At 44.6% G+C, this 27,266-nt stretch overlaps 1 protein-coding gene across 2 annotated transcripts in view; it reads left to right on the top strand.

Moving 5' to 3' along the window:
- Positions 1 to 27,266, top strand: part of ZNF423 (zinc finger protein 423) — a 276,157-nt gene that overhangs the window by 108,894 nt on the left and 139,997 nt on the right. Inside the window, exons 3-4 of one of the 2 annotated variants that reach the window (XM_063410790.1) lie at positions 8,176 to 8,376; positions 12,218 to 12,298. In XM_063410790.1, coding sequence (XP_063266860.1) covers positions 8,176 to 8,376; positions 12,218 to 12,298 — 282 coding nt within the window. The remainder of the gene's footprint in view (positions 1 to 8,175; positions 8,377 to 12,217; positions 12,299 to 27,266) is intronic. The other variant, XM_063410791.1, reaches the window with a different exon arrangement.

The raw sequence follows: 27,266 nt of genomic DNA, 5'->3' as shown, positions 1-27,266 counted from the left end.
TTTGCCTTCAGTGCCTTCAAATTCCACACAAATAATTCCTTCATAACAAGTGCCTTTTCAGAAGATGTATGCTGCTGACAGTTAATATAAAATTATTGCCCCTGAATGCATTTTCGTAATTACTTCCCAGAGAACTGTCTTTGTGTTAGAAGACATTTCACACTTTAGTAACATAAGTGTTTGGGGAGAACATGAGTAATAATTACAGGCAGTCTTTCAGTGAAAATAAACCTAAAAAATGATAAAAAAAGCTAATGTTAAAGTTGGTTAGAGACAGTGAGGAACTTATTCATCACATTATGCCTGTCTGTATATTTTCCAAGTTTAATAACCCTTCAGTAACTAAACTTTAAAAAAGCCATAAAGAACAGAGAAACTGCTTTCTAATTTTTAAGCAATAATGAAAAGTGACATGCTTCTAGAGACAGAATAAAGAAACTCAATCTGAATGCTCCTATAGGAGATTTCTGCTATAATGGAAAATTAAATGGCTCACAGTTTGATCAATAAAAAAATTAGCAGCATTTATTAAAAGCTTTCTCTAGTATGTTGACAAAAGGAAGAGTATGGAAGTCTTGATCCAAGAAAATCAGGGTTGTAGGGTGAGTTTGTGTGTGTGAGTGGGCTGTGTAAGAATCCCTGACTGAGCAAAGCCAGTGGGTTTCAGGTTGGGTGCTGGGTGCACATGGTTACACTGCTCTGGAGAGCCTGGGGCCAGGACTGGCAGGATAAAGAGACATCCTTCTGGGAGTTGCTAACACAGCCCAGCAGCAAGGCTGGATCTGCATGGAGGCAAAGATGGCAGAGGCTTGCTTTCACTGGATAAAACAGGGCAATTATACCGTACATACCAATCTCTAAATATAGGTATGGTGCATCTCTATAGCAGAGATAACAATGCAGAGATGTAGGTGGGCTCAGGTGGAAGCAAGGCACTGCAGGGCAAGAGGTTTATGTGTGTTACCCATTGTGTGTGCGATATCTGTGACTGCTACAGCAAAATGCAATGAGCTGCCAGTCCTCTGCTGCATGTTCCTGCCACTTTCCATGCCTTTAAACCCTGGGGAGACACTTGAGGGTTTCTTAAGCTGCTCTGATTAGAGCAAATTGCATTGTATCTGAAGAAGATGGACATTTTCCCTGAGAAGTGTTGGTGTAAGTAAGCTAAGAGAAGGCTGCTGAGAGGCAGCTGTGGGGTGTGCAGGGCTGTCAGCACCAGTTCTGAGTGGTGCAGGCCAGCAGAAGCAGGGGCAATGTTGGTGCTGGCACCAGGTATTCCTGGGGTGCTTGGAACCCCTTTCTCTGAGAGTGTGTGTAACAGCAGATATGGAAGGAGGTGCTGTACCCTGCTAAATTAGTTTTTCTTTGACAAGTTGAAGAATACTGAGAACTGTCCATTTATTTACAAATTATTATGATTTAATACATACTGGAGTGTAATAAGGCTCTGTTGTGAAATGTTATCACGTGCGCTTCCTAAAATCTCTGACTTTTGTATATTTTATTGTTAACACCCTTCCCATAAGATAGTATTACTGGTGTAATCTGTGTAATCTCTATCCTGTGGGTTATTATGCAGAGGTAGCCAGCTCTGAACACCCTCCCTCTCCCCTGCCTTTCCAAAAGAAGCTCTTGCAGCCACTGTTGCTGCTTGCTGGTGGAGGTGCTGTCAGAGCCAGACAAATGACAGCTCGCAGAGGCTGCAGCGGCCACAGCCCTAGGAGGGCAGGAGGAGGTAACAATATGCAATTTTCATGGTTCGAGGGTAGCCTTATCCTACTGTTCTTCATTACAGTACTGCAGTGAGATCAATTTTATTAAGTTGTAAGTCTTAGGAGGCCAACACCATTAACTACATGCTGGATCAAATAATTTTTTTGGTATTATGATTGTTTCTTTCCCCTTGTTGAGGGAAGGCAAGATCTAATGTGTGGATCTCTTCAGCCTGAGAGCAGCACTGCACGGTGACTGAGTGTCAGCAGGATTGTGTGCCTGCACTTCGCTCGCTTGCCCTGTCGTGTAGTCATCCCATGTGATTCACCATTGCATGAATATACTGTGGTGTTCCATGCATTATTCCTTTCTGGCTCTTTGTTTTTCAGCTAGGCACCTTTTTTCTTTACCACATGTGGTTTGACACCATGTGAAAGTGGTATGTTGCACTGCATGATGGAGGACCAAACCTGCTTGCCTTTGATGCACATAGTGATGATTTGATGTGTGGAATGAGCTGCCTTTGATACCCGGTCCTGGTCCTAGGGCTGGGATGCAGTCCACACTTTCTGACCTGGTTTGCTTGGCTGGAGCAGATTTTTGGCAGCTTTGAGTGGGTATGGTTGCAGAGGTTACAGCAGCTCACAGGAGGGCCCTGGCCCATTGAGAGGTAGCACACACATATCTGTGTTCAAAATGGAAGTGCTTAAAAAAGACATTTTTTGAAATGTTGAGGAGTCACAGAGTGGGAGTACCCAGCAAAGGCAAGACTTCATCCTACAATGAAGATTTCAGTTTAAGTTTGTTTGTGATTTAATTACTGAAACATTAGTGACTTTTGGCATTTGTTCATTCTTTGATCGCAAGTACAGAGAACTTTGGACTCTCTTTCTATGTTACAGAGCTAAAGACAACACTAAAATGTAACAAACCACATAAAAGTAGAAACCTCCCCCACACTGATTTGGCATTTGACGCTGAGCAAAACATTCACTAACAAACGTTTAGATTAGGCTTTTCCTTTAAGTCATTTGTCTCTTTTGTTCTCACTTCCTAATTATGGATGAAATTTCCTTTCCTTTTGTCTTGCAGGGGTAGCCCTGTGGCCTCGGGGCAGGAAGGCTGCACCCCTGGGTGGGCGCTGCAGGGCTCTGCCAAGACCCAGGAGGTGTCAGTTGTTTGCCAGCACCCATCACTCCTCCAGCAATTAGCTTTTATTTCTTCAGTGCAATGTACTTTTATCACTTGTCCTGCATCTCAGGAAAACTTCTAGAAATAACCATAGTCCTTTGTGAGACCTTTGTTTTTGTTTGGACCACGGTGAGGAGTGAAGAGATGCCTCTTTCCTGCTGTTCATTTTACGCTTTGTCTTCCAGCCGCCAGACCTGGGCAGTGCATGTCCATGTGTGTAGATGTTTATGTGGTGCTCTGCAGAGTGTGAATTTGCAGCCTTAGCTCTCTGTGGCAAAGTTGCTGGGATAGAAGGTGCTGCCTAGCACTGCATCAGTGGGTGCCTGCTGAAAAGAAGCCCCATAAATGGACCTATTTAAAGCCAAGCACGACCCTGCGCTAAACAACATGTTCCTAAGAGCAGCTCTAGATTTAAAATAAATCCCAGCTTCAAAAAGTCCACAGACTTAAAAAAAAAATTTTAAAAGCCCAAGAAAATTTACTGGCTCAAAGACAGAAAGGCTTGCCTACCCTGTATTTTGTTGACAGAGTAAAAAATTTGAACTGTCCATAATTGATTCCACAGATGAAAAAATAAGCTGAGGTTGGTTCCTTTTCAGTTCTTCTGGCCCATGTGTTGCAAGGTGTTACCCATTTCCAAGTGTTTCTGTGGAAGGTGTAGGCAGGCATCAGCATCTTTCCAGGGTGGCTCTGGCCGTGCTCTGCCTGCAGTCGTGCCCCACTAAGCCAAGTCCCCAGTGCAGTTTGCCGTGGCTCCGTGGCTGGGCTGTCCCTGTGCTCCTGGGTTGAGCCTGTGCCACACCAAGCACAGTCCCAGCCTGGTGGCAGGGCTGTCTGTCCGGCTGTCTGTCCCAGGCTGACTGAAGCAAGGGAAATCTGCTCCTGACTCGAGCGAGGCCCGAGCTGAACATGGTACATGTAATCTGTTTTCAAATATTTGGCTTTAGGAGTGCGTTGTTCCTGTAACAGAACTGTTTTGAACACAGCTCAGAAGGCATTTCTACTGACTGCAACTTTCAAACTAGGCCTTTGGGAGTTCACTTTTTCAGCTTTGCCAAGTTTGCCACATTCCTTGGACCACCAGGTCAGGCAGGAACACTCCCAGCTCTTGCTATGTCTCCTTTCAAACTGTAACCTTCTAGAGCATAAGCTGGCTTGTATAGAAAAAAATAAGAGTCATTAACAACATTAACTTTAGTGGCAATCAGAATAACATATTCCTGACTGTTGGCCAGATCGTTTAGGTCATAGGGTAAAATATTCTTGTGTAAAACCCTGCAGACCTTCCACTGTGCTACAGGGGAAAAAAGGGAGGGCAGAAAAAAAAAAGAAAAGAAGAGCAAAAGAGTCCCCCCACCGTGTTTTCTGACATTTTGGTTAGTGAGGTATACTGGCCTCTCAAATTGCATCTTGTCTTACTCATAAAAGAAGATTGTTAGAACCATCATTAGATATGGCAGGGTCACTTAAAAATTACTCATAACACCAAAGTGTTACCCCCCCTTTGGAACTGCTTAGTGGTCATTTATGCTGATCATTTATCCTGGTGCTGCCAGCAGTTCCCTTCTGCTGGCATTTGCCACAGCCCTGTGCTGAGCTGTGTGCCCATGGTGCCGTGCTGTCCTCGCAGGGGTGTTTGGTGCACAAATTCCTCCAGGTTGGTAGCTATGATTATTGTGAGTTTTTTAAGCAATCTGGATAGAAACTACCTACTATTGAATTAAGCTCACTAAAATCCAAGGCTTAAAAATGGAATCTTAGAAATTAGCTGTGGCAGTAAATGTATCTATCTGTGCTCGATGCCACAAGGCAGTCACAGATCTCTGGAGACTGCAAAAGGTCCTGTTGCTCTGGCTACCAAGAAGCCCCTTTGCTTGATGGTGCACAGACATGTCCCCTCCAGAGCCACCCCTGCCCGTGGTGCCAGCAGCACCTTGGCCTCTTGTGGTGACCCAAACCCCTCTGGCAGTGTGCTTGCACCCACAGGCGAGGTGCTCCCGCAGCTCTTGGCAGCAGGAAAATTGCAGGTTAAATTTGAGAAGTGCTACAGCAGAGCTGTGCAGAAATGAGCTCCCGAGGAAAGCTCGTGGCCTGCTGTCCTCATCAGGGAAGCTGAGCTCATTGTGGGAGCAGCTGGGCTGCGTTTGAAGCTTTTCCTTGCTGGCTGGACCACCCATTCCCATCACTGCCCTGCTTGTTTTGCTCCCCTGGGTGAGGAGTGAGTGTCCCCAGGGTCACCCGCACCCCACACACCCTGCTGGCAGCCTGTGGCCAAAAACCCAAGAAACACCACACAGTTTTCTCAGCAGTGTTTGGTATTCGCAAGGGGAGCACAAAGTGTGCAGCTCTCAGCAGAGGAATCTGAAGACCATTTTGTTTGAAGGACAGTAACACAGAGGTGTGGCAGACATGTACAATTCCTTCAACTTGCCAAAATCAGAAAAAAATCCCATTGTAAAGCCAGTGCTGCATTTGCTAAGTGATTTCTGCAAGCTTCACTCTTGTGTTATTTGACATACAGCTCTGTCAAGCAACAACGTTTTTAAGAAGTTGCCTAGAGGATCAGATTTCCCATTCAACAGGGAATTAAAAAATGTTTCTGGAATTTTGCTTTGCAGTGGGGAATCTATTTTCTTATCTCACATTGTACAATTTATTTTTCCTAAAGCAGTGTGCTAAATTATTTGTTATTGTTGGACTCGGTCGAGCAGCTTTATCCCTGGTGTAGTCACAAAGTATTGGAGTAAAACCAAGGAAGAATTTGTCACAGTGTACTCACCAGATCAGCTGGTCTTTAGGTTAACTCTCAAAAGACAGCATTGCTGCTAAAATATTGGTGAGGGTCCCTTAAAGCTCCCCAAAGTTGCCTAAAAGCTTTTTTCTTCAGGCTGTGGTGAAGTTGGTTCAGAAGTGCTTCCCGAGGCCTTTGTCAGCAGGCAGCATGGACTCAGGTGCCAATTCTTTAGGTTACATTTATATACTTGGACTCTTTTTATAGGTTTCTGTCATAAAACTGGAGAGTTGACATTCTGATTTATTAACTATCAAGTCTGCACGACATAGGCTTTAAAAAGATTGAATGTGCTAAAATGTTTGTGATTGCAGTCTGGAATGAGACACTGTATAAAGGTGTGCCAAGTAAATATGACAAAATGTAAGTGATAATTTGAATATATACATTAAATGATGTGTGAAATAGAGCAAAGCTAGCATAGGTCTAAAAATGACTTACTCTTTGATGAAGCATTAATATAAGAGAACCAGAATTGTGGGGTTTTTTCATTACAAGACATTTTTATTTAAGGAAGAGTCTATAAAGCATGAGGTTCAGCTAGTGGCATTTTATTGAATAAACATAGTACAGATGATGACTTACAATATGGAGTGCTTAGTGAGTGATACTTTTTATAACTAAATCCTTAAATTCATTACTGCTGTGTAAGTGGCATATCTGATTTGTTAAGATGAATATTATATCTTGCCCTTAATGGAAATTTTGTAGTAGAAAGGTATGTATAATTAAGCAGTAAAAGAATCTGAAAATGTGCAGATCAGTTAACTGCTAAGAGGGAGGCTTTGACACACCAGCCCAGGCACTGATTTTTAATATTTCCATTGCAATTGGAAGGGCACGTCATGTTACGAGTGCTCCATGGAAAGCTGCAGAGTGTTTTACACCAGTTGATTTATGTTACCATGCACAGAGGAGAAGATGGTATGAAATGTTCTCTGGCTGGATAGTGCTAACAGAGCTCTAGTAATGTGTGTGTCTGAATTGCAGTGCTTGTAGTAATCAGTTTTGGTCTTGAATAAATTTTATTTTCAGCTTTGCTTCATGTTCTCAGCATTGGTTGTCCTTAATCTTTTTGGAGCTGATCTGATTTTAGAAACAATGCATCTCTCTGTTTGCTGGTCCTTCCTTGGCAGCTTAAAAGCCAAACACACCCCAAACCAACAAGGTGGCATCTCCCTCCTACCTGGCTGAGAGCAGCTCCCGGGCTTTTGGGGTCAGCCAGTGTGCAAGGATCTCTTCTGCTGGCAGAGTCTGTGGTTCTGTTTCACTCTGAATGACCTCCCAAGTGTTCCCATCATACTGACAGGGTGTATTAAGGGTGTGAGTGCTTGTGGAGGCAGGTGAAATAGTGCAGGTGTAGCACCTGGGGCTGTGTTATCTCTGTTGGGGAACCTGTGTGCAGAAGAGGCAGAGGCAGCTCTGTTTCAGCTGGTCACCACAGCCTGGCCACCACGGCTCGTGTGCCTAATGGATGTCTCCCTGCTGAGAGGGCAGCAGGGACTCGGAAGGGAACTTTCAGCTCTGCAGCCTCTCCAGAGAGCCCAAGCAAGGGTGGTCTGCAGTGCTGTATGGACTGGCTTCAGGCACATCTGGGTGTCCTCTGTGGCCAAGGGGGTGTCCTGGAGGCAGGAGGATGTGGCTGCAAGCTTATCCCTCACAAAGGCCACTGCGGTGTCCTGGGGGGAGCGAGCAGCTGTCCTGCCACCTACCCCATGGCCAGTGGAGAGCCAGCTGCCACCTGCACGCCCTGGGCTGCTCAGCCCCCCCCACCGGGGAGTTTCTGGGGCTGCCAGAGAGCTCAGTCTCCCTGTGCACAAATGCAGATAAAAACCTGGGGGGCTGGCAAAGATTTATGTGCTAGCCCACACTCCGGTCACAGACCAAGATAAAAAATATCGGAGAGACCTGAAGGTCAGATGTACTGTGTCTGCTCTCAGCTAGGTCAGCACAATGTCAGGCTCATCTGCCCAGCCAAGTGCCTCTCATTAGTTCAGCAAGACCTCTCATGTCCTGGGGTACGTGTGTGCTTTGGGACACTCAGCTAGAGCATTTTTTTCGCTTGTTGTTACTAATATTGGGGCTTGGGGGCGGTGGGAAGAGGAGAGCACTGAGAATTAAAATTCAGCACATGCCTTTTCTTTGCGGGCTGTAATTAATCTTGCCAATTTTTAAAGCTTTGAGAATCTGGTTAAGTGATAAAACACTAACAACTTTATATGACAGAGTTAGAGGCTCCCGCTATACACCCACCAGAGAAGATTAGGAGAGAGTGTTTGCAGGATTCGCACTAAGCAGCAGAGAATACAGTTGAGAATTGTTGCACCACATGATATAAAAACCACATTAATATAATGAAAGGTGTCGGGAATAATGTGAGAGCGGCTGTAATTAAATGTATCTTAATAAGCGCAACATCCTTCTTAAAGCTCTTATTTTTCAGACCTCTCAAACTTAGAGGATGTTCTTGCTGTTGGCAGGTGGCCTGGGAGGAGAGCTGGAGAGCGAAGCAAAGGACAGCCGGGCCCTGGAAGAGAGGAACAGTGTGACGAGCCAGGAAGAGAGAAATGAGGAAGATGAAGACATGGAGGATGAGTCAATTTACACCTGCGATAACTGTCAGCAGGACTTCGATTCACTGGCAGACCTGACTGAACACAGGGCACACAACTGTCCTGGAGGTAATGTTAAACTAGCTTTACAGTTCTGACAGGTGGTTAGCTGGGTAATTGGACATAGCAACAGCTTGAGGCCTCAAGTGAGATTAAAGAATTAATAATGTAATTTTACAGTTAATGTAATTTTATTGTGGTGCCTTGGGCAGCCTTTGTTCACTCCTTTAATAAAATTAAAATAAAAGCAACAGCTTTCCGATTGGAATCTGTCAGTAATTACGTTAGACAAAAATGTTGTGGGGTTTTTTAATGCTAAAAGTTTCAGGCAGGTATTTTTCCCTCTCTCTCCAATTGTAGGAAGATTTAAAAAAGTTAAATGACTGAAGTGTGCAAAACTCCCAGGAAAAATGGCCTCTGAACCCCTAAAAGAACACGATGATTCCTGAGATTAAAATTCGTAGTGCGAGTTCTGTAATCCCACCCTAAAAATACAGCATTCTCCCTAGGTTATTATTACATCGCCTTTTGAATTTTATGGAAGTGAGGATGGCATCAGCCTACGCTGATCTTGATTTTACTTTCTGTAAAGTGAGAACAAGCTCAGACCACCGGTGTGAACAATTGCAACATACCTTGCTTTTCCAGGGCTTCCTCTGCATGGCCGGCGCTAGCAGCAGGTACTCAGCCGAGCACGCTAAGCCGATTTACAGGGGTAGGAAAAGCTTTGCAGATTTTACCAAAGATTAAATCAAATCTTAGGAGGGGGAGTGCAGAATATGTTCATATGTATTTAAATCAGGGATTCTTATCTTTCACCTTCCCAGGGTTGAATACTCTGCCATCACGTCTTCCTCCACACTCATCTAAATTATTTTTAGGCAGTTGCTGTCATGGCAGACGGGTAGGTCAAGGCTGGCAGAAGGCAGAAGGGTTAGTTTCTCCTCTGGTGCAGAAGTATCCCATCATCTTTCCCCTGAGTGCATATTCCTCCTAGCCACTTAATTTGTTTTGTAATTAGTGTATGTTTTCTGCTCTCCTTTTTGGGCTTAAGTAAAATGATGCTCAGCCAAGAAAAAATACAGGGGATGGAATACAGCAAGGGAGGGAGGGTGGAGGTGGAGGCTTTGGCTTGGTCTGACTCCCACCCCAAGAGCACTCTCCCTTGTCTCACTCTGGCTTGCAGAGGGGAGGACTCCCCACTCTTGTTCCCATCTGTGTGCTGGGAGGAAGGACAGAGGGATTTGGGGGCTTTTCCCGTGCTTGCAGTTGGATAGGGATTGCAGTCCTAAGCCTGCCCCCAGGGCTCCTTGCTCTGCACTCTCATTTAAGCCCTACACAGGCTGCAAACTTGAAAGTGCATAAAATCGAAAGGCCACTTCTTGCAGGGTAATTTCCCAGCCAGCTGACAGCCACGGCACTGGCCTGAGACTTCTACACATGGCACTCTGCAGGGAGTAAGCAAGAAAATGTAACTTTCTACTGAGAAAACCCCTTGTTTTCCAAACTGGAAGTGCACAGCCCTTGTGGACACTGGGCCTTTCCAAGGAGGAAGCGCCCTGGGTGGCCACTGCTCCATCCCTGCCTGGTCTCCTCAGTTGTGCAGGGACAGCTGCTTGTGGTGCTGGCAGGGAGCCCCACAAAAGGAGGCTCCTTTTAGCCCAAGTGTCTGCTTGGGTTCTCTGTGTGGTCCCCAAACAGCTGTAATGGCACAACTGGCAGAGGGGAGCGGGCACTGCTGAGGGGGCCTCCAGAGCAGGAATGTAAGGTTATGACAGGTAACAGCAGTGCTATGAAAAGGAGCAATTTTTTTCCAGAGGTAAATCTGCATTAAAACATAGCAACCTGGAGATTCTATTCGTGTAAATTCAGTCAGTGTTTTCACACCTCAGATTTATTTTTTTTTTATCCTCAGTGTAGTATTCTCTTAGTGAGACTATATTTTCAGGGATATATCAAAATAATTTGTCAGTATTCCCACTGCTAGTCTTGATTGCAGGTAGCATAATTATGTCTTCTTTTACTGTCTTCATATGTGTCGATGATTTACAAAGACATTTTATCCCAAAAAGGCACCATATAACTATCTGCATATACATAAAATAAGTGCTAATTGTCTCCATGTGAGGATAATCCTTGTTCCAGAACAACAGTGTCTGTTTCCTATTTAGTTTAATCTAGTGTCCTGAAGTGATTTAAAGTAAATAGGAAGATTGCACTCATATATTTTGGAATGAGAATGTTTCCATGAAGACAATCTGGAATATTGCTTAATAGTCACATACCTTACCTTGAGGAAAAACAACCCTTTCAGATACACCAGTTTGATGCATGATCTGATAATCATGAGGATTTTTGAGGAAATCATGCAAAATCTGTACCTTTGTTCAGTTCATCTAAAAAGACTTGCACCACCTGGATGAAAACCTAAGACCACGTTAGAAATTGTGTTATATTTAAAGATTTCACCCTACAAAAAGAGCTATTTGCCTGTGTCCTTAGTTACCCTGCACTCCTTTTCCCTGTGATACCTGCCTGACACACCTGAGGGTGTAATGCAGTGCCTGACCTCTTGGCAAGCTAGATTTTCATGTCTTAATCTGAAGCAGGGCTTTCAGTCATGTCTACATGGCTCCAGATCAATACAGGTAATATTTGTAGTGATAATATCACCAGGCTGATAATACAACATAACTAATGACTTCCTTTGGGATACTGAAGTTAGGAAGGTATTGTAGCTCAGGAGCGTTGCAGGATTACAAGAGATCACTGTAAAGAACAGGATAAACCATCTATTTCACTGGAATCCCTTAGAAATTCATTACAGCCTGCTGAAGTTATAATACAGTTTGAACGCAGCTGCTTTGACATGTAAGGAAGTAACAAACAGCCATTCCCCCCTTGCTTTTTCATGTATTTCAGACTTGTTTCTTTGAGGACAAAACACTGATGAAATCGAGACATCTCTGGTAGCATAGGTGCATGGCATTCCTTTTGATGTCAGTGTAGTAGAGATGTTCTCCTTCTGACAGAATTAGGTGCCTTTTATGCCTCTTGCTCATGACTGATGCCTGTGATTGCAGGTTGTAGGTTCCCAGTGTCTACAGGGATCTGAAAAGGGCCTAAATGGGGGCAGCTTGTACCAAAACAATCACATTTCCTTACTGGCTTGTGTCTTCCCTTGTTTCCCAGCTTGCCCCCACAAACGAGTGCCCCCGCAGCAGGCCTGGAAACAGTGCCATAAACTGCTTCCTTAAACAGCAGCATCTTGAAAAATACTCTGAGAACAAATAAAAACACCTAGTGTATACACTGAATGTGTTAAGCTTTTAAAAATTACTTTAAAACTCACTGGTATCGCATATTCCCTGAACTAGAGAGGGCTAAGTAATTGCCATTGGCATCATGTGCAGCCTTTTTTATATGTGTTTTTGCACTCTGCCGTTACAGTGTAGGTGTAGCATGATGCTATCTAACAGCACTAGTGACAAAAGTAAATGTGTACACGTGGATTTACAACTTACTGTGTCCTGCAACAAGCACCAGAGGCTCCCTACATCAAGCAACTATTCTGTGATCTATCATTTCCTAGTGGCTGGTGACAGGTGGTTTGTTGTCTGACAAAAAGTGGCTAAAAAGTCACAAGCTTTATCATTTGACTTGTGTGTTTCATCCACCTGCATTAGTATGGGTCTAGCTCCAGTATTTTATTGTGGGATTTTTTTGCTTCCTCCACCCCTTTCCTCCCACGGGTCAGAATAGTCTCAGGTAAAGTTGTTTCTTCAGGTTCTCAAATGAATGTAGAATGTTTTAAAGCAAATTAGCACATCAATGAAGCGGACAGAAGTAGGTTTTGGCTGGGTCTCTGAGCATTTCATGAGGTCCTCTTCTGTTGTTGATAACTTTACAGGTTGTCTGTTTCAAACAGCAGCAGAGCTATATATGGATATTGCCAGCTTGGAAGCAGCTGATTTTTCTAAACTACTGTACGGTAGGAACTAGTTTATAATTAAAGTCTTGCAGTTGCTCCTTTTAAATGCCCTGTAACTTGTACACTAGGCTTATGTTTGAAACGAGGTACTGTAACTGTTTCATGCTAGTGTATAATTTTGCATTTTCTTATATTTCACCTGCTACAAGAATTATAATTGCCATGCAACCCTATTTGTGGGATGCTTATCCAGAAACACATATACAGCAGCCTGTCAACAAGTGATGATGTCTCAAGAATGTTTTTGTCAGGTGGCACTTTTTACTTCCCACTGACAAAGAGAGATGTCTTATATACATTTCCAAAATTAGCCCTTCCCAAAATTGTAATCTTTGGTTGCACCTGATTGGCAAGTCAGATATTTTTCTCTTTTTGCTGCTGCTGTTGTTATGTCTTTAAATTAATGAATTACTGATTGTCCTCCACAAAAGAAACTGAAATACAGTTGTGAAAAGCAGTGTGGAAACTTAATTATACACCTAGTTTATACAGCTGTGTGTCTAATGACCTACTGGCCCTAATTACTGTGTTGTGGTTCAGTCTGAGTGCTCTTGTCCTTGCCAGAATTCTGCTCCTTTCTCTTAACCTGACTAGTGTTTCAAGCTTAAAAAAATAACAAGTTTCCTTTTTTTGTTCTTTTCTGCGTTGTCGTGCTGAAATGCAGTTTCCCTTCTTTCCAGAGGTCATATCAGTGTTTTAAAATTGGCACCAGAAAAGCTCAATAATATCACAAACTGTAAAAACATGGATTTTCCCTGGAGTCCTCAGTTCTTGCTGTCTAGATCTGAAAATGGGCACCGGGGCAGTGTTTTTATTGTCAATCACTTGGAGGGCTGCAAGCGCAGGCTCCTGTCCTTAGTTTGTCACAGATGTCCCCTCCCCAGGTGCAGGGACAGCACGGGGGTCCCCAGGGCCCGGAGCCCCCTTGGCCCCGTGCCCAGGTGCTGCCCCTCTCCCTGCAGTCAGTATTTGTGCCCTCCGTGCTGAGAGCTCTGAAACCCCACGTTATTGCAGGGTTCAGTGGCTGGGTGATCTGGGGTCTGTGTGCCCTGGCTGCTGTCAGCACACAGGTGATGTTTGGGTTTACCTGGAGGTTCCCAGCCAGCCTGCAAAGAGGCTTTTTCAAGGACTTCTGCTTGCACGTGCCAGAAAATCAGTGTGCTGATAAGGAGCTGTGCTGACTGGCTTGCTGTGCAGGTGCTCAGTGAAATACGTATTTATGGTGTAGAACATAAAGCGCATTCCCACATCGGAACGGGGATCTGAGGACAAACAGAAGCACAGCTGCGAATTTCATGTCAAACAGGGCCTCGGGACCCCGGCCATGCCGAGGTCTCGCAGCGCATCCCGTGCAGTGTGTGCTGAGGCAGCAGCGCTGGCTCTGCCCCCGCACCAGGCAAACGTGCTTCGGTGTGCTGTGCCGTGTACTGCCCGTGTTTGACAAACTTGTGCCCGGTGTTGTGCTCCCCGACAGCGCTGCCCACCCGTCACATCCGAGGGTCACCCACAGGCAAAGGTAGGTGAGAGCCCGGCTGGCCCCGGGCACCCGGCCTGCGCTCCGCCCCGGGGCACGGCGGGTGCCAGCGGGGCTCAGCCTCGGCACCTCTCTCCCCGTGTCTCCCGGATTTCGCAGGCATGCCAGCGCCTGTAGGATTTATGGTGCGGCCGCGCGAATCCCGAACAATGCCTGCTCGCCACGAACACGCAGCTGGGCTCTGCTTTGTGCCTCACGGAGGGAGTCCCGGCGCGGGCCCGCGGCGCAGCGGGCAGTGCGCTCGCCGATAAGAGCGTGCCAGAGCGCCGGGCGCCATCCCCTGCAAATCGCCACGGCCACCTTTGTGCCGGCCCCCGGGGACGGCGGCCAGGGAGGCTGCACCAGGCGCTGCGTGTGCAGATAGGAGCGCTGCCAGCGCGGCTGCGGCCGGCTTGGTAGCATGGTACCAAAACCCCTGGCAGGAGGGAAGGAATGAGCTCTCCCCACCCCTTTCTCAGCCCCCACGGAGCCAGCGGTCGCCGTGGATGGCCCGGGTATGCATTCTGAGGCTGCACAAAATTTCTTAGCGATGATGATGATGTCTTTCCTCAAGCAGCATATGTTTTTCACACAGGAAGACCATTTTCCTTGTCATTTTTAAACATATGGCCCAGTGAGGAGCTGAGGATGACAAGTTAGCCTGCTTGTATTGGCAAGGGACTGTTTCATTCTTGCTGCTTTAATTGAGTTCTTTTATCTGCCTTTATCTAGTTCAGAAAGTAGTCTGCAAAGTAAGCACAGGTATGCATGGAGATGGATAAAAGAGAAAGTGGGTGCATGTTCCAAATGAGGCCTCTTGAAGGAAATGCTTCCTTTGGATATTTTGAACAGGTTGCCCCTGGCTGGCTGAGAAGCCAGTCTGTTCTTGGCTCCCTCAGTAACGGAGAGGTGCACAGAGACTGAAGCACCCCAAAAATGGTGAAGCAAGAGCAGTGCTGAGTGCTGACCATGGGAGCTCCTGTGTGCAGCAGGAGCCTGCCCAGATCCCCAGCACCAGCTCAGGCCTCATGCAGCAATTCTGGGGCACCAGGGGTGCCGGAGCGCCACCTCCTCTTTTCCTCCTGCTTCAGATTTCTGTTTGCAAGGGCAATCCATTGCCCTGGTACAGCAGAGGGAGGATTGTGGGGGTCTACATAGGGCAGATTTGTTTCTCAGCATACAGAAATATAAGTAAGTAATAAATAGGTTTGATATTAAAAAAAAAAAAAAAAAAAAAAAAAGGAGGGAGGTGTTTCAGTGGAAAGAGTTCCTTCGCAGGCTAGAACCTGGTGAGAGCTACAAGAGCAGCTGTGCCTGCAGGAAGGAGGATCCCTGTTTGCCATAAGCAGGTCCCAGCATTCAGAGGGTTGTGGACAAAACCCAGTATATGAAACTCAATTCAGAAGTGCAGTGAGGATAGCCCAGATACTACAATAGATAGTAACGTGTTTGTTACGAAGTGGCCTTTAATAAAGCCTTAGAGAGATGAATGGAAGATGTGCTGGGGTTGTCCTGTCTCAGGTGGACAAGACAAGGGTTATTTTTGGCTAGGATGCTGCTGGAGGGCATGCATTGCCTTCCTGTGGGTTGTTGAGGGACAAAACTGATGGGCATATCAACAGCCTTGGCAGATTCAGAGCCATTGAGTTCTTCAGACTGCACATGTAAGTAGTGAAAAAGAGATGCACTGAGAGTTTGTGGCTTTTTCCTGGTTTCTTCCCCTATCCCATTGCAGACAATTGGGTAAGTATTCTTATCTGAGCACTTTGTGGTGCTTTTTATTTAAATTATTCAGACAATCTTCTTCCATGAATTTCCATTTTGAAGTGCAGTTAGCTTTTCCTGTGGTGGGGACCCAGAGTTCAACTAAAGGTTGGGGAAAAGCATCACCTTTTGTTCACTTGCCTTTTGTCACCTGCTTTCATTTGATACTCTGTGGTTCTTCTGGTGAAGGAGACAGTGAGCAATTGTCCATTTCCCACCTTCTCCATCCCCTCATGCCCGAGCAGCCTTCTTTTGCTGCTGCATCCCATCTTTAAGTCCCTGTTTGCAATCCTTTTATTGATACCTCGTGTACTTTGGTGTGGAGTAAGAGAGGGATGTGGTGAGGCGTGGCTGGTGGGAGAGTGAGGGGGTCAGCCATCTCCTCCCTCACTTGTGCCAGAGATGTGGTCACGCTGGTGTGTCTGTCCTGGCTCCCGGGCAGGAGGCGAGGGTAGGACTTGTCCTAGTGTGAAGACCTGGCAGACAGAGAGATGGTGTCTGGCCATGTAGGGGAAAAACAATTAAGACTTCAATGTTTTTTAAGAAAAAAGCAACCAGCAGTGCATTTCAAGCACTCATCACACAGCATAATTTTGCTGTTGGAAGTAGTGGGATTAAACAAGTCTTTCTAATGTTGATTCCTTTGAATTTGCAGCATACAATTTAAAAAAAATCAATTAAAAACGAAGGAAGTGTGTGTACAAACATTGTCAAGAATTCCTATCTTTCATTTTTAAAAACAAGCTCTAGAAAAAAAATCCCCACAGAAGTTCTGTAGTGCATATTTGAATGCTTTTGTTGTAGCCTCATTAAACTTGGCTTGTCTGCAGATACAGCTGGCATGTTATTAACTGTGCTCCAGGCTTGGGGAAGCCAGAAAGCAGCCTCCACCCCCTGGTGCCGGCTGGCTTTAGGGAAACGTGCCAGCATGGGTTGGTCCTCTTCAGCTGGCTGGCCTGGGGAGCGCTGGCTGGAGCATCTCTGGTGGCCCCTGGGTGCGGGGCTTGCCTGGGGCTCGGGGGGCTCGGGGGGCAGCGGGACCCAGCCAGGGACGAGTCCTGCTGGGGACAACCTCAGCCCGTGTGGTCCGTGGGTGCCTCACGCCTTTCTTTGCCACAGGCTGGCAAGAAGCAAGCTAGGGATCATCTGCCAAGCAGTTCCTCTGTTCTCAGCAAACTGCGTATTGGACTGAACCACTCAAATAAACTGAATAAGGGAAATATTTTCTCTGCACCTGCTGGAGAGGCTGTTGCTCTCCAGGCTGGGCTAGCACATCAGAGGACCTCCATCAGAGGTCCAAGCAGCTTCTGACTTTCTTCAAAGCCTTGGCAGCAAGTATGTACATTTTGAATGCTGTTTCATATAAGTAATGTTAATAGGTGCTTTTAATAGTGTAGGGTAAATTTTATAATTTCATATTCAATTTAAAATAGTTGAAAATATACTCAGTAGAAATTTAAATAAATTACATGTATTTAATGTAGGTAATGTTATTCAAACATCTTTCTTATTACAAGCAGTTTTCATTGTCTTAACTAATGAAAAATTGATTTGGCATTTTCAAGGCATTTGGTCTGTTCACACTAAATACTTTGCAGGGCATTCAAGCACTTTGTAATCTTTAAACATTCTAGCAACCCCCTCCTGACACTAGAAATTGTTATTTTTATCATCATGAAATTAAAAAGTTGTCATTGTAATTTGGCTTAAATTTTCACTGCAACTGGACTGCTTCCTTCCTCCCTTCCATCTCCTGCCTTATGCTGGTAAAAGGTTTGTGTTGTCTTTGGGAAGTGACATTGCTGACAATTAAAGGGATTGATTTTTAGTCTGTGCAGCTCCCAGATCTGGTGCCCTATGGATCTGCACAAGCTTTATGTCAACATGAGGAGAATGAGAGGTCAGCATTTAGGGGAGAAATCAAGACCTTCCTCATTAATAGCCTGAGTTATTTTGGATGAAAATTACTGTGGCTGCACCAATTTGCCTAATGAATGCATGAAATTGGTGGAACAGCCAAGGTCTTTAACCCAGGTGGGTTTTGTTGCTGGTGACATCAGTAATGGTGGGAGTGAACTTCCTCTTGAAAGCATCATTTTTTTGGCATGTGGGTCCATCTCTTCCTTAGACTTCCTTGAAAATCGTTCTCAGCCATAATGATGAAAGACTTCTTGGCTCCTCTTTTTGTTGCTACTCAATTACTGTTACACTTGCTGAGGAGGACATAAAGAAAGGCTGAAGAAGCCCATTGCATTTCTCCTCTCCAGGGAATCTGTTACATTAAACATTTGAATAGATTTTTGAACATAATTCCCAGTCATTTCCTCTACAGTGAACTCAGTTCACTCATGCAGACTTTGTACTTAATGATATCTCTTAAAATAAATGAGATTTGATATAATTTATATTAAATGGTCATTTTAGAAATCTACATCTACTAATTATTCATTAGAAAATTTGGAAAGACAGAAGTAGAGTAAATTCCCTTTATGAACTCGAAGTCTACAGAAAGATAAATACACACACCTGTGTTTATTTTCTTCGAGCAAAATTGAATAGAGGTAATTTACTGGGCTCCGAGAGTAGTGTAAAAAGGTTTGAAGTACTTTGTTTAATCTTCATCAATCAACCATAGCAACCAACCAAGCCCAAACCAGCCAAAAATCCAACATGCATCTAGAACAGTTATTTATGGTAGTATTTAGCTTGTGGTCTGTTTCTGCATCATTTGGGATTGTGCTTTTGTGCGTTCTGGCTGTGTGCTTGGGGTGGCCACTTCCTGCCCTTTCCTCTCCCTATTGCCAGTGCATGTGTCCCTGTGGTCCCTCCTTGAAGGCTTTTTCCTTGCTTGCTCCTTTCTGGACTGTCCCATTTTGCAGTGTTCTCTCCGTTGCTGTGCTGGCATTTGCCCTTTCCCAGCCCCGCATGAAACAGAGTCACTGACAGTTCATACACCTGAGTTACACCTGCTGTGTTACTGATTTCCCCTTGACTCTCAGCTGCAGTTGCTCTCCTGTCCATTGTCCAGAGCTGGCTCTTCCTTGGAGCTCTGCACATGCAGAGCCTTCCTTGAGCCGTCCTGTGGGGACCAGCAGATCTCCTGGGGGTGCTGGGAGAAATCACACTGCTCCAAGTGCTGCTTCGGAGGCAGACTCAGCTAGGTTCACATGAGCTAAAGATGTATGCTTGTCAAATCTTTGTTCACCAAACTGAGAAAGTTGCTTAATTTGCATTCAGACTGCATCCAGATCCAACCTGGATAGCTGCTTGATGTCACCGTACAGCCCTTCACTGCTCCTTCCTCTCTTACAGACACTTGTCATGGTTTGTTTTACAAGGGCTGTTTCATGTAGGAGCTGTATTCCAAGGTGTTTCAATGGTATTGAGTGTAACTGGGTTTGATTTGGACCAGGGCCTCTGGTACATGTAAAATAAGCAGATAGTATTCCTTGCTTTTTATGGAGGATAAAACCATCATCTTTAGGAGGCACTCATGATGCTGTTGCACTCTTCATACGAAATAAGACAAATTCATCCCAAGATTTAAGACAAAAGGAAATGAAAGTGAGTAGGATTTTTTGTCTCATAGCTTAAATGAGAGAATACTGAGCTTTCTGTCAGCCAGAGAACTGGAAATGGGAGAGAAGGTACTTTCTCTCGATGACTAGGTATGCATATATGTATCTGTGATGTACAAAATGCCTCATTTTAGGTTAATCAGTTCCGTTTTGAAAACATGACCAGCTAAAATTGGCTGTTGAAAATAACATCATTACTTTGGGGAGAATCTCTCTCAATTAGAAGAGAAATGAGGAAAGCCAATTCTTTCAGCAAGTTGGGGGAGAATGATTTTGTAAGTGGCATTGGAGTTGGAAAAAGTGCAATCAGAGTTAGCAAGACTCCTTGTTTTTGCAGAGGCTGCCACAGTAATTGGCCGTGCATGTCCGGATGGCGAGTGACAGGCGCGAGGCTGGGCTCCTGGAGAGCTTGGCCTCTCTGAGCTCAGAGGAGAGGAAGGGAAGGGAGAAAAAACAATTTGTGAACTTTCCCCTTTTGAGATAGCAACTGCTCTTCTCCTGTGCCCAGGATCATCGCGAACAGCCAGCAGCTGCATCCCACTCTGCTTTTGCTGTCAGCGAATGTCACTGCAGAAACCTCTGCAGTTTCAAGGAGCCACTGTTTGTACACAGGGAATAGAGGAAACTCATAGAAATTTTGTGGTGTGTGGGCTGATCTGGATTTTACTGTGAGGATGGAAGATCTTCACAAATGTTTTAAATTAGGCTATCCTTGATAATTCTGGTGGTATGGACCTCAACCAAAATTTCAGGGGAAAAAAAAAATTGCTCTGTTAAAGCAGACATGAAAAAAAATGAAGGGCTTAACTTTTGTCCCGAGGGTGATAAAACAGCACCACACAGCTGAAAATCAATCTGACCTTCACCCACGTGATGCTGTTGTCTCAGTCTGTCTTTCATTTCCTTTGGTTGAGTGAAGGCCATGGCATTCAGTAGGGAGAAAAGCCAGAGGGAGGTGTGGAGAATCCTGTTTTCTCTGGAAAGGCTTCGGTGCTTGCATAAGTTCACTCTATAAAGTCAGTTGCTGTAAAACTTTGAATTATTTCATTAAATTAATTTTTAAAAATTATTTTTCTCTTAACAGGCAGCAATCACATTAAGGTAAAGAAGATATGTGCTGTAAAAAAAAAAGTTTGTGATATAAAACATTCTGTTTTAATTAAACCTAGAATTAGTTGGTATTTTTAAATGAAGGCTTCATGCAGCAACAGGAAACCTGCACATTCATTTAAAACACAGAAATTTGTACCCAAAGGGGAGAAAAAAAGCAATTATTTTTTCCAGAGATATTTGAACATCGTGTTGCGAGGTTTGCACAAACAAAGAAAAGCTACCCAGATACCAAGATATTTACATAAATAAATCAACAATTAGGGCTTCTGTATAAGCAATATTATTGATTTTCAAAACAGAGGTACAATTTCAATTCATGAATTACTTATTTTGCACAACATTTTTTGCAGAAGTTGTTCCCATCTCATTTTCCTGAAGATAGAGAAAGAACTGAATGAATGGGTAAAATCTGTGCAGAATTTAATTCTACTGAAACAGAAGAACATCAAGAAAATGGAAAACTACATGCATAAGCACATCTTGATGTTCTTTTTGACATCTTGAAAGCAATTAAATTAAAAGTGCAATTCATAGCTGTTCATCCAATCCCCTGCTTCTTCCATCCTTGTTGAATTTAAAAGCAGCCCAGAACCAAGAAGTTCCCAGCTATTTCTCTTGGAAAGCAATAGGTTTTCCACACTGGTTTTATGAAACTAAGATTACTGTAAATTCTGCCTACCCTAAACTTCAGTTTTTCTGATTCATCTCATTACACACAAATAATGTCCTTTCATGTCAGTCATAAACTACTGTTACTTTATATTTTTGTGCCATATATTCCCTAGCTACTGTAGCACAGAGAGAGGGAGGGCTACCTGTTATTTTCTTTGTTCAATAATTTTTGCCTGTTTTAGGAAGGTCTATAAGAAAAGTCATCTTCTTGTTAAAAAGATAATGGCAGAGATTGGATGTGGCTGCAGAGGTGAATCTCTGCTTCATAAAGGTTAAAAATTAATTTGGTCATTAATCTATTTAGAATAATGGATATTCATTTGTGACCGTAGCATTTTATTTAAGTGTGGTCTGATGTACCAACCATCACAGATACTTTTACATAGTATTAAAACCCCCAAAATGGTAAATATAAAAGATGTTTGGACCTTTCCCTGGCAAGCTCTGCTACTCAGGTCTCCGTGCGATATGCCAAAATGCTATTTGCATAAATATAGAATTTAATAAGTTATCATTCTGATTAACGTCATTAACTGCTTAACTACTGTAGAAATTGGCTTCAAAGTTGCTTGTTGGTAGCTGTTGCTCTCCACGTCATTCCATTTGCTGTCTCACTGGGGATAATGGTATGCAAGGGAAAGCAAGAAGGTCAAGGATCTTTTTGTTGAGTCTCTTTGCACATTAAAAGTTCTATTATGTGTTTGTATTGCATGTGGTTTCCAGTCGGTTGGCTACAATGCTTTCAAGATCCATTGATGATGAGTTTGTGAGGCTAAATATATCTTGTGGATTATGACTACCAAGCTATCACTTTGTGCAGCAGTCAGGGCCAATATTTAACAAGTGTTTTTCAGAATGAGGAATTTTGAAACTGAGTCAAATAATCTTACAAAAGGGGTTAACAGAAATGCCAATACAGAAGCTGACAGCAAATGCCAGGCCTGTGCTGGCTGTGGGGGTGTTTGGGGCTCTGCCATGCTGTTTGTGGGGGAAGTGGTTCTTAGATTGGGGTTTTTATGGGTTTTCTGGGGGTGGGGGGGGCCGTGGCATTGTTGTGAATGACACAGCAGCCACAAAGCCGAATGGGTTGAAAACACAAGTGGTGTCCTCTGCACCATCCCTTCTGTGCCCGGCACGGCGTGGGTGCGGCTGCGGTGGTGGGGCAGCGCAGGCCCTCACTGCAGGCCCTGCTGCGTGTCCCCTGCAGGGCTGCAGCGTCCCCAGAGCGTCCCCAGAGCTGGCAGGGCAGGGCTGGCACGGCTCTGCCGAGACCTCGCTGCCGCCTCTTGCCCGACATTTAAGGGAGTGCAAAACCAGGCTGCAGGATGCAGCCACATCTTGAGGGCTGGCACCGCCGCCTTGCTTGCTTTCACTCTCTAGCTAGTAGACTGACCTTTGAAAAAAAACAGTTTCAGCTGCTGTGAAACACTGACAATAGCTTTACTAGATTTCATTTTAGAATTAAATCGCTCTGGTTCCGTTTCGATAATGTAAACTAGCAGCCATGAGCATGCTCTAGCTGATTGTTTCAGGCTGTGTACAAACTCGGGCAGACGTCACTGCTCCTTGCCAGGCGTTAGCACAAGATGCTCCCTTTCTTTAAAAATGAAAGCAGAGACTTTATTTTTTAAAAACAATTTGTGTTCTGACTGACTTCTTCTGAGCACCTTCACACCTGTCAAGTGAATCCAGCATGTGTGTTCCCAAGGGCAACCTGACATCTGGGAAATTCTGCCTCAGCCTTGACTGGTCCCCTTTGAAGCATCTCTGGTATTTTGAAATTGAGTTACACCATCACACATCATCCTTTGCATTATTCTGTGCACCAGTATACCCCTGCTTTTATAAATTTCAGTTTAAGTCCTGTTCTTGGGCTGTTTCAGGAGTGTTGCAGTTATCTGTAAACTGTCTTGCTTTTCGCTGTGGGGCTGGTAAGCTCAAAAACATCTGCAGCAGGGTCAGTCCAGCTTGCTATTCTTCAGAGAATATTCACAAAGTTTCATAAGGCTTGGACCCATACCCACACCCATCCTAGATGCAATGTCTACAGATTTATCCCCAGAGCCTCTTACAAGCATTGCTTGTATTACTATCTAGAGCTATCCCACTGCAGAAATTCTCAGGAGAGAGAAGTGGACAAGAGTACTTAGAAACATCTGTTAAAAATTCAGACAAACACTCCACTGTCACTAGAAGCAGTTGGGATGGGACGAATGAAATTTACCATGTGGTGCTACAGCAAAAAAAAGGACATTTTTTTTTCTTTCACTTTTCCTTAAAAAGGGATAATTTGGTCAGTAGATACAGAAAAATGCCTCTGCAGAGCACACTTGGGGTGTATAGCTGCTTGTAACCAATGTCACAAACTGACTTCAGAGCCAAGCCTTGTGGTCTTGTGGGAGTGCTGTTTCCCGAGCGCTCACATTTGATTCATCACACGCTTTCTACTTGTTTCAAGAAACCCCGCATTAATTGTGCAGACCTAGAAAGTGGTGACATTAGGAAATAAATTGACTTCAACATGACTTTTCCATTGCTTAGGCAAAAGGGAAGAAAAAGTTGCAGCAACAAGTCTAATGGATGAATTCTCCAACTGGTTGCTGTTTTGTGTGTGGCTACATTCTGGATTCAGCGAGTACTTGATAAATATTGTCATTTGTCCTTGATGATGTGTCATGAAGTTACAGGCAATTTGGCAGAGAAAATAAGTTTTTTTGAGTATGAGGCCAGACTTGCAATGATGTGTTTCTCCACTGAAGTCCAGCTCAGCCCTCCACCCGACCCCATTCCCCACAGAGCACTCATCCCCCCTTCCCATCCTCTGCCTACCATCAGGACAAGCAGCGGAATGAGCGGTGCCGTCCGGCCGGGTGACACTCGTGTGCTGATTGCCTGGGACAGGACAAGAGCAGGGATAAGTGCTGACTCTGCTCTTAGCCTTCCTCTCAGCAGAGACATGAACTGGGGGCTCTGCCCTACCCAGTCAAAGGCAGGTTTGCCGATCTCAGAGAAACTCAATTTCTATCCGAGAAACTCAATTTCTCTCATAGCCCTGTATCCCCAGTACGGTGTGATTCAAAAGTTAATAGGAAGGGACAAACAGTTAAGACATATGACAGGCAATATGATGACATAAACCTTGTTTTCTGAGGATGCCAGGCTGAAAAAATGAACACAAAGCTCCCGAGAATAACTGAGTCACTTCAGATTGAGACTTGATGGACAATGTTGGCTTTGTTATCACTCTGCAGGTAGCGAGGGGATAGGGTTAGGGAGAATTTCCAGAGAAGTAGGGGAGTTGTTATTAGAAGGGTAAAGCTTCCACTGGCACGCATCCCCTGTAGTGGACCCTGCGTTACCCTGGTCCCTCCTCCTTTTAGGAGCCTTTTGAGGAAAAGTCTTCTGTGACAGGAACATCTCTCAGGTCTTTTAATCTGTGAGCTGCCAGGTGAAAGAATGGGGCTAGGGAACAAAAGACGCTCAGATACTGCAGACAAGCTTTTGTAGGATCTGCCACGTCAGCTGTCTCTTATAAGGTCTGCTGTATTTTCTGTTGATGGTGCTCTTCCCCCGAGGATTTTCCCACACCTGGGAATGCCTGCCATAAGCCGCACTGATATTTTCCTCAATGCCTTTCATTTCTGTGTACAGATGGAGATGGGATATCACACACTGTCCTTGTCCTTATTCTGTTCTGCTCCTTGGCAGTCACAGCTTTCCTGGCTGGAAGCTTTCATCCCACCTCCCTCTCAGCCCTCTTCAGGAGGGGCTTTGCAATTATTTATAAGCTAGCTTGTCCTGTTTTCTGACATTTTCAGTGTAGTCTGTGGAAGAGTAAAGCTAAGTATGTGTTCTCTGGTTTTACAGGGAGCAGAAAGCTTATAGTCAATGTTGGTGGTCTGAGTTAGCAAGATATTCTTTGTTTTTTAGGGTACAGGGGACCCTCCCTTTAAATCAAAGGTCTTCCGGGTGGAAAACGTTCTAGTGGCCTGTAACTACCTCTTACCTCTAAAGTATTTGGAGATCCTGGAGGGGCAGGCAGCTCACTTGCATGCTTGTCAAGGGGAGGCTGGCTGTCCTGCTTATCTTGTACTCCTACTCCCCACCCCCAAGTGGATTTTCTCTCTCCTTCCTCTTGTCAAGTGTCAGAATAAGACATCCTGTGATTTACCTCATTCACCTTCCACTTGTGTGCTGAGGCTTGAGATTTTCCAAAATACAAGAGGCAAAAACTACAATGATTTGGGCCTCAGCACCACTGGAGGCATATTTACATATTTTGTCTGAGATAAATTTCTATTCAGACTGAAGAGAGCAGCATTTTCTTGCTATGCTGCTGCAAATAGATGGGAGGAGTGACTAACTTTTCTTCTGGAAGTATTAAAGTGGACAGGCTTGTCTGCTGGCCAGTGCTACAGATGTACTTGTACATTGTATGATGTACTTACTAATTCACCCCCTCCTCCACCACATTGCTGTTTTGGTTGCCTACATGCATATGTGAGAGAGAATTATGGGTCTCCCAGCTACCCTCTCTTCCAAAGATAATTAAAATATAGTGTCTCTTCTAAAGAGAGATGCATACCCCCTCCAACCTTATAAATACAGAAATAGAATTTTATTTTTTCTTTTGCTTTTGACCAGCCTTAGATAAAAACTGATGGTTGCAGCTGAATCTCACTTTGAGTTTTTCATTAAAACTGTTCAAAGCAAACTACAGGGTGGAGGATCTCCTGTGAGCCAAAACTAACCTCCGTGTTCCTGCCAGTGAATCTGTATTGCCAATTTTCACACAGCCGCGTTCTCCAGTACCTCCTTTGAACACGAGTGTGGTTCTGGAGGCCGTTTTGAAGCTTGCACTTGAAACACTCTCTGTGAGCTAGTGGAGCATTTTCTGGCACTTAAGGTTCTGTATCTGGTAGCTGTCTGTGCTATAGAGGGCAATGAGTCATGGCTTGCTAAAGGAGAAGAAAGGATTTCTTAGAAAACCTTTCAGAAAAGTTGAGGTGGTTTTTCAGCTGGAAATGCTGGTGGTGTCTGTGGTGGAATTGGTGTGGCAAGTTAGCTCTGCAGTATTTCTAAGAATTACAGGTAGTGTAGTGGCTCATCTGAATACCCTTTTTGTATGATTTTTGCAGCTGGTGACTTTCTCCTAGTATAGCATATTTCTCTCATATTTTTCACTATTTGGACTGCTGGATATGGGGATTTGTATATTGCTATACTTTTATTAATGATATACTTGAATTCCAAAAGTGCAAAAGCCCTCACCTCCTGCTGGAATCTCGAGGAATTGTGGGTGTTCATCATCCCAAACAGTCAAGCAATTGTGCTGCAGACCTCGCTGTGAGTTGGTTCCTTTCTGTAGTTTAGCAGATCATTAATGTTTCAGTTGGCTGGCTCTGAACTCATGACAGCAGTACATGTTACCAGCACTGACTGTGCTGCTCCAGTGTCCCGGCCAGCCTGTGAGGCTGGCGTTTGGGACACAGCAGCAGTGCGGTCTGAGGTGGCCCTGCAGGGCGTGGATGTGTCTGAGCCAGCAGGCAATGGCACAGTGAGGGTGCTGCCTTGTGCTCCCTGGCTCAGGCACGGCCCCAGGTCCCCATCCGGGATCGGGGCTGAACGGCCTGTGTTGGTTCCTCGGCTGCTGGGACTTCACTGCAATCACAAACTAAACTACAGCTGGTTTGGACATGGGCAGAGCTCATTGCAGATGCCCTTTGTGATGCAGCAGGGCTGTCCCTGTGTGGGACACGATCCTCCCTCTGTGCCCCAAGCTGGGTCTGTGATAACAACTGGCCTGGCTGCTGGTGCACTGCTGACACTTTGGTCATTCCCAATTATTTTACCATTTTTGCAAAAAAAAACCAACCAACCAACCAACAACAACAACAACAACAACAACAACAACAACAAAAAAACCCACAAAACAAAAAAAACAAAAAAAAAAAACAAAAAAAAACACAAAAAAAACCCCAAACAAACAAAAAAACAACACAAAACAAAAAAAACCCACCACCTTGTAACAGCAAGAAAAAGGATTTCTGAAAGGCTGTGAATTTGAAGTCCTTCAATCCTTGGAAATTTAAATCCTTAAATTTCCCACCCTGCTTTAAGCCTCCCCCTGAGAAAGAAGTGGTCACAGAAGGGGGAGGCAGCGAGGACAGATGCTGTGCACCTTTGAGCTGCTATGGCAGCTGATGATGCACAGACCTTGAGATGATGATGGAGACCTCAGTGTGCAGGGTGATGCTTCATGCCAGTGTGGAATATTGAGTTATTTATTGGGAAAAACAGCTGTTCAGTGAGGTGGTGGATTGGCAGT

Source organism: Prinia subflava, chromosome 13 (assembly GCF_021018805.1).
Source record: "Prinia subflava isolate CZ2003 ecotype Zambia chromosome 13, Cam_Psub_1.2, whole genome shotgun sequence".
Lineage (NCBI taxonomy): Eukaryota > Metazoa > Chordata > Aves > Passeriformes > Cisticolidae > Prinia > Prinia subflava.
Note: the sequence above shows the minus strand (reverse complement) of the source record. Positions and strands in the feature narration are given on the sequence as shown.